This window comes from Dermacentor silvarum, chromosome 5, assembly GCF_013339745.2.
Source record: "Dermacentor silvarum isolate Dsil-2018 chromosome 5, BIME_Dsil_1.4, whole genome shotgun sequence".
Lineage (NCBI taxonomy): Eukaryota > Metazoa > Arthropoda > Arachnida > Ixodida > Ixodidae > Dermacentor > Dermacentor silvarum.
The window spans coordinates 162,861,106-162,875,023 of NC_051158.1; the positions used below are offsets into that span (position 1 = coordinate 162,861,106).

Consider the following 13,918-nt stretch of genomic DNA (forward strand, 5'->3'; position numbering starts at 1 on the left):
ACTAACTCCTTCTCGCGTAATAAGTTCAGTTTGGCTCTTGAAAACATACTGGCACATTCAAGAAGCATTTCGTAAAATGTGCACAGCAATGCGCAATAATACTTTGTCAAATAGTTAAGAACCTTAGATGTCACCGGCTAGAAAATTTACATAAATTGTGCATTTAAATGCGCAGTATAAATCTCTGTCAAAAGAAATAAAAGCATTTCGGAGACATCGCATTCGTCATTTATTGATGAAATAAAAAAAAAGTCCCCAAGCAGAGGCGCAGTGCACACTTCAGTGACGTCCCGGCTGCTTCCTGATGGGTGACAGTTGTGGACTGTAGTTTCGCAGAGTTACGTTTGGCCTGCACAAAATGGACGCGACGGTTTGCTGGCGTTCACAAAAAAAGACAGCGATGGTCACACATTCTAACCTTCATTGCTTAATGAAAAACATTGCACGTGACGTGTAGAGGATATGGGTTTTGGCTCCCACCTGCGGCGAGTAGTCTGCTCGTTGACTTTTATTTCCTTTTATTTTATGATTACTTCATGTGAATGAGACGCCACACTAAATTTCATCTATGCTTTCTGTGGCTTAATCATCTGTTGGATTGACATGGCTGCAACTTGCGAAAGTTTAGCCACCTCGTTCCCCCTATGAGCACCTATCAATTTTTTTACAGCATAGCAGTTTGCCGCTATTCATTATCAGTTCAATTATTGAACTGCATGCATTTTAGGGGCGAAGCTCCTTAGGGTGTGGGTCGTTCCCTCCTCTGTAGTTGTAGTAGTAGTAGTAGTAGTAGTAGTAGTAGTAGTAGTAGTAGTATGTAGCCGCCTCTAGTTTATGAATTGTTCAATAGATGGCGTTGTGTGTCCGTACGTGAAAGAGACGCCGCATGTAGTTAGCTTTATGAAGTGTTCACTAGAAGTGCGTAGCTCTGGTTGGCATGGAGACCGCTATGCATGTATGTATACGCATATATACATATATATGTATATGTATAGTATAACCGAAAGCCGACTTCCGCTTCCGTTTCCACTTCCGTTTCCGCTTCCGTTTCCACTTCCGGTTCCGTTTCCGCTTCCGGTTCCGGAAGCCAGCTTTCGGCTTCTGGAGAACGCTTCGGCGTTGTTCTCTCTCGTCCGTATCTAGGGGCGCTGCAGTGCACAAGGGCGTTCGTTCCCGACGCGCGCTCTTTTTCTCGTCCGTAGCTAGGGGCGCTGCATTGCACAAGGGCGTTCGTTCCCGACGCGCGCTCTTTTTCTCGTCCGTAGCTAGGGGCGCTGCATTGCACAAGGGCGTTCGTTCCCGACGCGCGCTCTTTTTCTCGTCCGTAGCTAGGGGCGCTGCATTGCACAAGGGCGTTCGTTCCCGACGCGCGCTCTTTTTCTCGTCCGTAGCTAGGGGCGCTGCATTGCACAAGGGCGTTCGTTCCCGACGCGCGCTCTTTTTCTCGTCCGTAGCTAGGGGCGCTGCATTGCACAAGGGCGTTCGTTCCCGACGCGCGCTCTTTTTCTCGTCCGTAGCTAGGGGCGCTGCATTGCACAAGGGCGTTCGTTCCCGACGCGCGCTCTTTTTCTCGTCCGTAGCTAGGGGCGCTGCATTGCACAAGGGCGTTCGTTCCCGACGCGCGCTCTTTTTCTCGTCCGTAGCTAGGGGCGCTGCATTGCACAAGGGCGTTCGTTCCCGACGCGCGCTCTTTTTCTCGTCCGTAGCTAGGGGCGCTGCATTGCACAAGGGCGTTCGTTCCCGACGCGCGCTCTTTTTCTCGTCCGTAGCTAGGGGCGCTGCATTGCACAAGGGCGTTCGTTCCCGACGCGCGCTCTTTTTCTCGTCCGTAGCTAGGGGCGCTGCATTGCACAAGGGCGTTCGTTCCCGACGCGCGCTCTTTTTCCTCGTCCGTAGCTAGGGGCGCTGCATTGCACAAGGGCGTTCGTTCCCGACGCGCGCTCTTTTTCTCGTCCGTAGCTAGGGGCGCTGCATTGCACAAGGGCGTTCGTTCCCGACGCGCGCTCTTTTTCTCGTCCGTAGCTAGGGGCGCTGCATTGCACAAGGGCGTTCGTTCCCGACGCGCGCTCTTTTTCTCGTCCGTAGCTAGGGGCGCTGCATTGCACAAGGGCGTTCGTTCCCGACGCGCGCTCTTTTTCTCGTCCGTAGCTAGGGGCGCTGCATTGCACAAGGGCGTTCGTTCCCGACGCGCGCTCTTTTTCTCGTCCGTAGCTAGGGGCGCTGCATTGCACAAGGGCGTTCGTTCCCGACGCGCGCTCTTTTTCTCGTCCGTAGCTAGGGGCGCTGCATTGCACAAGGGCGTTCGTTCCCGACGCGCGCTCTCTTTATCTCTCGTCCGTAGCTGTGGTTTACCCGAATGATCCCCCCGTGATTCGCCCACTCATCATCATTCACTTCGTGGATATGGTGTGATTTTTTTTGTACACACCAGAGTACACAACACTGTGCGAGCACTGCTAAGAAATGGCAATAGCATACAGGAACGCATAAGGTTGCGTAACTTTGCAAAATCATCATGTCATGCTTGTGCTGTACGCGCATGTGCAACGACTGAAGCCTAGTGTCGGGGGGAGAATTCACGCATAATGTTCTTCTGGGCTCAAATGGCCTGGTGACCTTGTAAAATTCATCCCTAAAAATATTGCACTCGATATGCAAAGGTCCTCAGTGATTAAACATTTCCAGTTTACATTTAGTTTATACCAGATATGGCCTCAAATTTAAGAAAAAAGGCAATGAATGTAGCTGAGCCAAATTTATGCGTATCAAATCATTCGGGCTAAAAATTATTTCTTTTCCGATTACCAGCAAGAATTTAACCGTTGGACGTGCTTGAAGCGAGCAACATGCCTAAAAGTAAAAATCACTGAATACGTCTTCATTTGGGAACCCTCCCGGACATTCCTGACCATCGCTGCTGCCTGGGTGCTGCTGCATACTTCCCCGAATAGCTCATACTTAAGGAGTACCGACCCAATTTTTTATTCGCATCTTTTCTCTTGTAAAAGTATTTTGAGCCAGTAATAATGACATAAAGCCTCCCTTGCTTCATTGCACGACGGTTAATTGTTTCGTGCCTTGCTTCTAGCGACCAGTCCAAGTTTTGATTGCGTAGAGCAACGAGAGGGGCGTAACCTTTTTGGCTGTTTTGCACGTACAGCTGGTCACCGGGACGCACAGAACTGTGGCGCGCATGCAGATGCTCGAGAATCGTTGTTGCTTGTTTTTCTACTTCTACGCGCACATGTGCCACGCGATGTCCTCGCCTTTATCTAGCGGTGAATATGTTCTGCAGACGGGAGTCACCGCCCTACTAGACGTGGTCCATCAGGGCCATCACTTTCACGTGTGCGCGTCTTCAAACCAACCGCCTTCCTCACGTGGCAACCCTGCTGGAACGGCTGCATTGATTTCAGCAGCTGCCGTTAGGCGGCGGCACAAGTTTACGCTAGCGCCGCTTTGGGACCAGCTGCCTTCCTGTATACACGAAGGCAAATTTACATTTTGTTGTCTTTCTTCATGAAACTTTCGTTGCGAACGCCCTCCACCTCTCTTCCTGACCATGGCTGCCGCCTGCTGCTGCTTCTTTTCTGGTCTGTGCAGAATGGTAGGCATAAGTGCAACAAAAACCCTTGACGCGAGGTTGTGGTTGTTTATGCCTCAAATCCAGCCACGTTGATGCCGATGTCGCGAGGTGCTGCACATTGCGGTTGTCTGCGCGTACGTACTTTCAAGTTGAACTACTTCAGGTCGTGTTCAGTTTTCGTTCGTGAACAAGCGCGAGTAACCCTCGATGTATCGTTTGCTTTGTCGCTCAAAGCTGTTCTTTCTTGACGCTTCTTCACACCACTAGGCAGACCACTAATTTAAACGGAAAAATCGGTAGCGTGAGTACGGCGTCGTATAGGACGTCGTGGTTTTGCATACGTTTAAAAGCATTTTCGACGATGTCAGTCAAATGTACACACTCTTCTAATGTGATGCTGCTGCGTCTACTTAAAGATGTGAAGGCTGTACTTTCAAATTGAATTTAATTGCGTTTGAATCCACACTGCCAGATGATACTTCATAGGTGTGCTGTGTATGCCCACAGAAATCGATCTCGCAAGTTATCTCGCCTTCCTAATCTTGAATTACGTGCACGATGAGGGGATCGAACGTCGGCCCCCCAAGGCCCATAAGGCCGTTGCTTTAACTACGAGGGCACAATCGCACGAGCTCTTTGAGATGATCACCGTGTTTTTAAGATGATGATAACTTCCATACTATGACACATAACTACCCCTGGCGATCGACCAAAAAGCGGGTGGTACATTTAATATAAATAAAAATAAATAAATAAACACAATGCAATGTAAGAGTTGACACATTGCGCAAGTGCGCTAGAGCATATGCGCGCTTGCCGGTTTTCTTTAGGCAAAAGACGCAGGGGTGAAATCGGCCAATTTACAGCATTTCGTTACCGGCTTCAAGAGAGCTCAGATTCGGAACAGATTTTGAAATATGCGTTGGAACTGCATAATTTCATTTTACTTCTAAAGCGAACAATCTCTCCTGCATACCTGTGCATTGGAACACATGAAAGCTGCTTAATTTGCAACCACGAAATATGCTCGTTTGATCCTGTAGCACTGCAAGAAAATTCGTTCCGACTGATAAGCAAATACGTGTGTATGCATACGATATTGTTAAAGTAGTGCTGTCATCAAATAAAGCTAAATGTTTTCTCGAGCTAACTCGAGGCTTCCTCTTTGAGAGAGCTTTGTAGAACGCAGCTTAAAGGAATACCGAACTGCATCCCGAACTGTGGAAACGAAATGGCTCAACAGCGGCAGTATATTGGAATGTCCGCTAGAAAATAACATGCAAACAGCGCGAAGAGACCCAAGGCTGTTACACATCAATATAGTCTTAATTTGCCAATTTGAACACGTGCATGCAAACATTAGCGTCGAAGTTTCAATTTAGCTGTACACAATGCGACAATGTTTGCGCGCTTCTTATGGCATACCCAGTCGTATTTCAAAAGTAATAATATTTTGCATGGAGGTTTCTGGATATCTTCGTTATGTGAAACAAATGCTGTTTCATACTAAGCAGGCAAGCTTGCGGGAGTCAGTAGTGCAGACACCCCTCTTTGCTGTGCATTAGTTTTTCATCTGCGACACTTCATATTGGATAACTATGCTGCATGTATTACTGCTACAACTTATGTACACAAGGTCGTTTTAAATTCGAAAATATTCATGCACGTGTCTGCTCACGTACGAAGTTCTGGTCGCGAGGGCCAGTGGTGCACTGTGGTCGCAGATGTGTGTCACTCTGCTCGTTCGATGATAAGTTCACAGGTGGAACGCATTGAATGTAATGCAGCATATATAGGAGTACGAGACTTAATGGTACACCTAATTACATGACGCACTCCTATAGGCTCCATTCGCATCTGACAATATATTTTGGTCGTCAATGCGAGCGCCAAGAGAGGTCCTGCTTTGTTAGTGCCGGATGCTTTGTATGAAACGGAGTATAGGCTTTTTATGCATTCCCATTTTTTGTTATAGTTAGGCTCTCAGATATTTGCAGTGCATTTGGAAGATCGTTATTTTCATTAGTGCTGATGACGAACTTTCTTTGCATGCTCCCGAAGGCAACGAAGCTGGCTTCCAACCAAGTAGCCATCTAGGCAACGCGAGGCGCTACCACAATGGTCGACGTGATTGGGTCCACAAACAAGCAGAACCTGATTCACCATCAGCTTTGAGCGAATATTCAAAACGTACCATTCTGGAGTTGAATGGCGAGCCGGCACTGGGGACTCGGGCACCGGCGGCAGGCGGCGCGCTCCACTGAAGGCCGGTCTGGGCACATGAGGAATGTTACCCGATACTGCGAAACGAGCGAGGTGAATTAGACTGGTTCGAGGCAACTTCGAGGCTATGAAGGCTGGCACAAGCATCACACTATGATTATGAAGAATGTTTCATATTCTCCGAAACCGTATGATGGCGCCCTGTACTGGGTGCACGTATCGAAGCGATACCATACAAAACAAAAACACTAAGTTTAGATTGATAAAGTGTTACAGAAAAGAAAATGAGAACCATATTTTGTGTCCAAGTTTTGTGCCGAAACCCTAAGCGCAGTACACTAGCGTGTAGTCAGATTTCAAGGCACCTGTGTTTTGGCTTTACCATAACTGCTATCAGTTCCTATAATTTGCTACGTTCATCCTTAAAAATGTAATGTAGTCAACCTTCAACAATAAAAAAATAACCAAGGTTTAGGATATATGTTTATAACTTGTTATTTAGATTACGATGCACATTGCTTGGCAATTACAGGTGTTCTGGCTTGCTTGTGTCCTGAGGCGCTGTCTGCAGCACTACATGGGTTCGGGCATATTTCGGGTTACCATGCACGGGCGCTTCGGATGCGGCGGTCGGAGCCGGCGAGGGTGGTGCTCGGTGCCTCAGCGATTGTATAAACCGAAACCGATGCGATGGAAGCGGTGGGTCATAACACCGTATTAGACGTCAAAATACATGACGTTACGGTGAGATTGAGTGGCAACATCAAGACGTAGTCATCAACCGTCTTTAGTTCTTGCATTTTTATGTCTCGCCAGTCCACCTCTCATGCAAGAGTGGCTTTGTTGGTACTGTAGAAGGGTAACTTAATAATTAAGCTGAAATAAAGTAAATGAAAAACTTGATCAGATCTAGTGCTGCAACATAAAACCGGTTTCGCGGCAAAACCGGCTATCCGGTTATTCTATTTACCAGTTATTAGAATCGAAAAGCGGATACCCTGCTTACCCTGCTGAGTCGTTATTCTGTTAATAAAATCCAGATATCCGAATACACGGATATTTGTTTTCCTTTACTGGTACGGATTTTACAACGATTCTGTTAATGCGACGAGCAGCACTCAAAAAACGTCATGTGCCTGTTTCCACGGTTTTCTGAAGAAAAAAAAACTACATGCTGGACGAAGTTTATATTTTGAGAAAATGCAAATGTTAGGGACAATACGTAGGCAAGCGTTGAAGTGTATGTATGATTAGTAGTTTATTGAAAATTGCTAAACCCTCATATCTAGCCTGTGTAAGATGCATTATATTAGACGCTTACAAAGTTTATGTGCTTCTATGATAGAGCCAAAACAGAAATAGCTTTATATTCCTAGGAAGTGGGTACCACTCTATGCGTGACGTGTACGGAAATATATGAGTGTGTAGGGTAAATATGTGCTTTCAAAACATTTGCCGAATACTCGTCTTCTCCATCTTTTGATGCGTTTTACAAGGAGCGTAGTTGGTTATCTCCACGGTTAACTGGGTGAGGTACGTTTTTATATTCGGTAAAGCAGGAAGGATGTTGTGAATGACGAATTCTAAATGTTTATTCTGTGTAGGTTATATATAGCCTTTGTAAAAGGCTATAATTTCAGAGTGTCATACTGTTGTTATCCACAATGTTTCCAAGAGTCCTAAAACAAATCTGCAAGTCACCAATTTCTCAATAAAAATAGAGGGTATGTTAAGTGTAGCGCGTGGTGAAACATTCTTGTTCTTGCCTTAATCAAAAGCGTTGCAAATAGTCACTGAACTCTCGTTTATTTCCTTATTTTCGTGCATTATATGATGTCTGTAGCTTGTTTCCCCGAAGTGCCCATGTCCTCGGGGAAGTAAATAGGGCACGCGTTTAAAATGAGGGTCTGTTTGCGAGTAATATAATAACGAAGTTCGATGTGTCTGGAACAATTACGGCCTTAGCAGCATATTACGTATATATGACCAACGTCCTTGCGAAGTAAAATGTGTGTGAATGAATTACTCTGTTTGTAAAGATGCTTGACAAGTTATCGAAAGCGGTATACGCAGGCAAAGTTTCAAATGCAGCAGCCTTATACGGGCAATCCGTGAAACTACGGCCACTTAATTATTGGCAACTTAAAACATTATTGTTGCTAATCGAGAGAAACAGCTTTGCGTAAAGTCGGTCTTGATGATACGAGGTCGCACAACGAATTATTCTTGACGTATGTCGACAATGGACGTTGGTTTCAGCAGCTTTGAAAGTGTGTGATGAGCAGATGCTACAGAGATGAATACATCGAGGTTCGTTAGGTGGTTCCTCCATGGAGTTGAACCTTTGTTGAAAGAGCCAGAGAAAGAAGAAGGTTGCATAGGGGAAAGAGGCGCTATTTCTCCTTTCCTACATGTTCCACGGCTTAATGTCTTTTATTGAAATCTATTCAAATCTCGCTTGGTCACCAACCACTGACTTCGTTCTATGAATTTCTTTTTGACACTTTTGGTCCTCAACTGGGCTGCTATTTGAACCGCAAGCATTTGCAATCTACGAAAATATCGTGCGCCGCGCTTGCACCGCGGTCGAGTGACTAGGCGCATATTTCGACTTCTTCCCACCTGTTCTAAACTTTCACGCCCCACAGCTTTTTGCCTCAAAGGCTCGTTTCGATTGCCAGTAGGTTGATGAAAGGAAGCTCTCTAGGCCATTTTCGCCTTGTGATCAGTAGCACTGGGCAGACTACGGAGCTAGGCATGGCAGCAGGCCAAAAGATCTTCCGATCTAACTACGGATAAGTGTGCAACTTGTAATGAGGATTTTCACTTTAATATGTCAGCATCATACGTCGCAATGCACCTGGCGAATGAACATGGCTTCAAAAGAAGCCAACAAAAGGCCACTCGTAACTAGAAAATTCTACTTGAAAACCGTCTGACGTTCATAATTTCAAGGCATCAGTCGCTGTAATTACGCATTGTAAAGCATCGCCATAAAGTCCATTGCAGGAGTCCCTCGTAACTTCCCATGTTTCAGTCCTGCGAATGGCGACATTTGTTTTAACAATCATCGCATAAATGTTACGAGCAGCTCTGTTTTTCGTGGGCGCATATTATTTCAGCTATTATGTTGTGCAAGCTGCAGTGGTTCGTACGCCGCAATAATCCGCGCCATACGCAGCCGCCGCCAAAGTAGAACATCACGCCTCCCTCCTCTCCCCCCGGTGCCTTGCGTGCGACGGAAGACGGCACGCTTCGTTCCCGCTTTCCTCCCTTGCGCGAGCGAGAATGAGCCGCCACCGCGGGCTTACCCTCGCACGCTGTTAGTTGCACATACAGGATACGGCGCGTGGCGACGATGTTATCGCCCTCGGACTTTATGCGGAACATCACGGCGGTGGCAATGCCAACGACGGCGACGATGACAGAAATAGGCCTGGAGTGACCATATAATTTCTCTCGAAATAATAAAACGCTTTCTAAAGTTCGCACCTGATGCGCGACTGCTAGTGCATCTGAAGCACGTCCTCGTGCAAGAATCTCGCGCGTGTAGCCTTTACTGCTGAATATGTGGGCCAAAGTCCTTATTTTATTGGTTTCTTAGCTAAACAACTGCTCGTATAGCATGAATAACATTTAAAGGGATACTGAATAAAACTTTTTCCGCCGAAATTTGCAGCCTAAATGAAAGCGTAGGTGCGGAAACTGGTTGACACAACATAGTTTTCAGGCATAAGCTAGCGGTACATAATGAATTTATTGCATTTTTCGCAAAATACCGCGTCTAGCCGCCACAGCGTGAACTAGAGGAAGCGACGTTTCTGTAACCTTATCTGCGCCGCACACCGGCGTGCAAACCATCGGCTGAGTCTCTCCACCCGCATGGACGGCGCCGACCGTCAACGAGCGACGTCTCAACTGCGCAGTGGCTTGCGGCCGCATACTCGTTTTCGCAAGCAGAGCTTGTGCCAAAGTCTTCTACATTGCCGTTTGTGTTTTGTGCTACTTTTTAACGTGATCAGTGAACCGCCTGGCACAGCGAAGCAGATTGCCTCTAAGCTGCTGCGCCCAAGGGTGCGAGAAAAGTATCGTCAGGTGAGACAAGAACTTCACCTGCCTCTGGGGTCTTTGACAGCCTTCTCCGGGTGCACAGGGAGTCGCTCAGCGCAGAGCAACTGAGGGACCAGATTCTGACACGTTTACACTACAACGCGAAAGAGGGCATAGCTATGCGCAACGTGACCATCCACGAAGAGGAAGGACTGCTGTATAGACATTACCGAGATCGTAGGGGCCGGAGCCTAGATCAGTTAGTCGTTCTGGAGAGGTATCGGGTGGATCTCCTGATTTTTGTAATGGAAATGACTGGTCGGGCGATCTAGGAATCAGCAAAACAAGGAGAGGCTTTTGTTAGAATATTAGTGGCCTTAAGGATGTGAAAAATTATGTAAGGTCCTGTGACGCGTGTCAGCGAGTTGGGAAGCCGGGAGATATACGCAAGGCACCCTCAAAGTTGGTCCCCGTAATCACGGAGCCGTTCTGTCGGCTGGTGATAGACACAGTAGGGCCTTTGCCACCGAGCCGATCAGGGTGCAAGTACCTTTTGACCACGCTCTGACCCACGACAAACTTTCCTGAAGCGATTCCTTTGAAGGAGCTTAGCTCCACCGAGATAGTCTACGCTCTATTGTCCGCTTTTGCGCGCATCGGTTTTCCTGCATTCAGGCCCACCAGGGGACGGTATTTACAAGTGCTTTAACCACGACGCTCCTAGAAAGGTGTGGTGTGCGGCTGATACACCACTCCATGTATTATCCACAGTCAAAAAGCGTTGAGAATATGCACTCGGTGCTTAAGACAGCGTTACGTGTATTGTGCCATGGACACAAAACAGATTGGGAGGACTATTTGCCAGCAACACTGTTCGCGTTGCAGAACGGTCCCACGCAAGGCAACGGGGTTCATTTCTTCCGAGCTGGTGTATGGTCGGACGATTTGTCCCCCCCCCCCCCCTCAGAATGTTTAAATAAATGTGGGAAGGAACAGGTGAAAGCCAGACGGTGGTGAGTTACGTTTTAAAATTGCGGGATCGTTTAAGTGTCTCGCGAGACCTGGATGCAAAAACCTCGAAGAGACCCGGGAAACCGCGAAGGCGTATTATGACAGCAACGCGCGTAGGCGAACATTTAATTTGGCGACAAGGTGATGCTCGTAAGGCCTTCACGAAAAACCAACTTCAGGTACAGTAGGTCGGATCCGTAAAGGTTCCGACCTACTGTACCGTAAAGGTTCCGACCTACGCGACCTCACAAAACCGCGAAAACTCACCACGTCAAAGTGACGTGTACGCGAAAAAAATGCATTAATATGCCGAACAAAACTGAAAAAATGCATTAATATGCCGAACAAAACTGAAAAGGTTCGATGGAATGAGGCAAAAGAAAGCGCAGTTCAGCACCTGAAAAAGGTTATGAGCTATGGCCAAGTGCTTCAGAGCATAGACTGTTATAAGGAATTCGTCGAGCAGTGCGACGATTTATAATGACCGAGGGTTGGGAGTCGTCCTCAGTCAGGTGGCGAAGACGAGGAGGAGCATCCTGTACTGTACGCTAGCCGAAAATTAACATGCAGAGAGGAGGCATACAGCACCTCTGAAAAAAGTCACAGGCCTGCGCGGCACACGCAGCACAGTCACAGCGTAAGCTGGTGGAGCGGCTCAAGAGTAGCTCCAATTTCGGCACCACGCACAACAGGGTCTTCGCGGCAAAGCCTCTTCGTCTCGTTTTGACGAGAACGATCTGAACTGTCCGCCCGGTGTCGACGGCGAGCTACGGCTTCTAATGCTCTCTGCACAGCAGTCTGCTGAGCCCGATCAAGCCTGGTTCTAGCCGCGCAGGTAGCTCTACGATTCGCTTCTTCAACAGCGATTCGTACCTTGCGAGGTGACGTCATAACGTGTACCGAAGAGATATCCAGAATATGGGGTGGCGCACATCTCACATCCCTTGACCCGTGGCACCTTACGTTGTTGTTGTTGTTGTTGCTGAGGATGATGATTCTTTATTTAGAATCTTCAAAAGGCGGGTGACAAATAGTCACCTAGCCTGTTTGAGTGAACCAGGTCCAGTTACATGCAGCATGGAATTGCTATATGCAACTTACATGTCGGGCACGCTGCGCTTGCAGGCGCCTTACCTAGATGGCGCCACCATACTGGCGGAGGCTCGGGTCATCTGCGCTTGCGCGCCTGCCTAGGGCGCGTTTATTGACCCTTTTCGCGACGCTCCCGTGGGCGCTGCCATGTTTGATCACGTGGTGACGCGTCCATTGCTTGCCTCAGCTGCCTCCATTGCCTCCGCGTTTAGAATGCAAGCGCGTGACGCCGGTGCGGCGCAACAAGCCTCCGTTCCGACGGATATCGTGGACGGTGACTTTGTGGACGACACTAAGCTTTTGCCACTCCTTTAGAGGACAGTTAAGTGCTTTCAGAGTTCATTACGCCTAGTCTAAACGGTGAGAGCAGCGTATACGGTGCTTGTACTAAAAGCGGGGCTAGAAATGTATTCTAAGCTGTACAAACTTTCCGCTTATGAAATAAATCGGGGTCAGTGTGAATTTCGTTCTTTATTCGGGTTACATTTTGAAGCAGCGGCTTGTCATGTTTCTGACTCAGTAAAGTTCCTCGGTGTGGCCACTATCTGATTATTGTTTTTTTTTTCAGCCTAATCGCTCGCGGGTGTGCTTTGCTGTGATATATTTGTATTTGCTGCGTACAAAGCTTGGAATGTAAATGTTCTGTACTTTGCGGTAGCTTGTAGCAAAGACGTATTATCGCTAATCCCTTGCTTACTCTGTGGACCGTCACGAAACGTTCAGCTTCAAACATTCGTGTCTTGTCGGTGTAGTCGCCGTCACTCATGCTTCGGTACACTTCTTCAAGTGTGAGCCCATTCACTTATTACTGATACGTTGGCGATAGGGTGGGCGTACGTTTTCATGCGTGTCGGCGTCGATGTGTGAAGATAACGTGTGAGAAAATTGCTATGCCAGTAAGCCCCGCTACTTCCTTTTGTAACGAGGGGTACTCCCTCTTAAGTGCCGACGTTCCGAAGGTGAAGTTGTTTCTTCGGAGGTTAGCTATACAACGCTGGCGGATGAATTATCTTTTTTCATCCTCGAGGAAAGCCGTGCATCGCGAAGAGCCGGCAACACAGGCAGTCCTTATGCAGCAGCGGCGACACGTACCGGTTGATTCCGTTCCTCAATATGTGACCGACTATTTTTGCAGCGAACTACCGCACACGTCTTCCCTTTATCGTTACACATTTTGCAGCATGAATTGGGCACAATGCATTAGCGAACACCCAGTTGCATTTTGGACAGCTGATCGCACAGTAGCAGGGCGGCAAAAGCAGTACTGGTTTCGTATTCGGGCGCATTCGCTGACGCAACGTATGGCGCGCCGTCGAAAGCGCCATCTCGTTCCTCTAGAGCAAACTGCTCCGCGAAAAGGGTCAACAATTCATTTTTCCGCTGCCGCGGATAGCAAGCGCTTGCGTGGCTGAGTGGAAAAGTATCCGACTCCCGCGCAGCGGTCCTGGGTTCGATTCCGGCAGGGACCGGGTGCTTTTTTTCGCATTTCCGGCGATAGCGGTTACGGTCACCCGCAGCGGCAGCGGACACCATCGCGAACCGGAACGGCTATTGGAATGAGCTCATAACAGCTTACGCTGTAAAGGAATGCGCCTGCTTAACGTGGCCGGTCCAGAAGTTATCTTATATGTATGGAGCAAAGTTCACTTTAGAAACTGACCACTGTGCTCTGACCTGGCTGAGACACATGTCCCCTAAGAAGGTACGCTTGCTCAGATGGACCAGGACTATAACTTCACCATCCGTTACAAAAGGGACAAGTTAAATGGGAACGTGGATGGCTTGAGCTGGTTGTTTCAGTAAACCGACGTATTGCCTTCCTTTGATTAACGAGGTATGTAGTTTTGTTATGGGCTGAAAGTCATCCTTGTAGTTTAAAACTTTGCTTGTGTATTGTTATAATGGTTGTTTTCATTAATTGTTTAGTTTTCTCACAGTTCGTTTGCAACGGCAATA

General features: G+C 47.7%; 1 protein-coding gene across 1 annotated transcript in view; it reads right to left on the reverse strand.

Moving 5' to 3' along the window:
* Positions 1 to 261: 261 nt before the first annotated feature.
* LOC119454523 (translation initiation factor IF-2-like) overlaps positions 262 to 13,918 on the reverse strand; it is a 62,659-nt gene continuing 49,002 nt past the window's right edge. Inside the window, exons 7-8 of the mRNA XM_037716428.2 lie at positions 5,781 to 5,886; positions 262 to 349 (exon numbers count right to left, since the gene is read on the reverse strand). Coding sequence (XP_037572356.2) covers positions 280 to 349; positions 5,781 to 5,886 — 176 coding nt within the window. The 3' untranslated portion in view covers positions 262 to 279. The remainder of the gene's footprint in view (positions 350 to 5,780; positions 5,887 to 13,918) is intronic.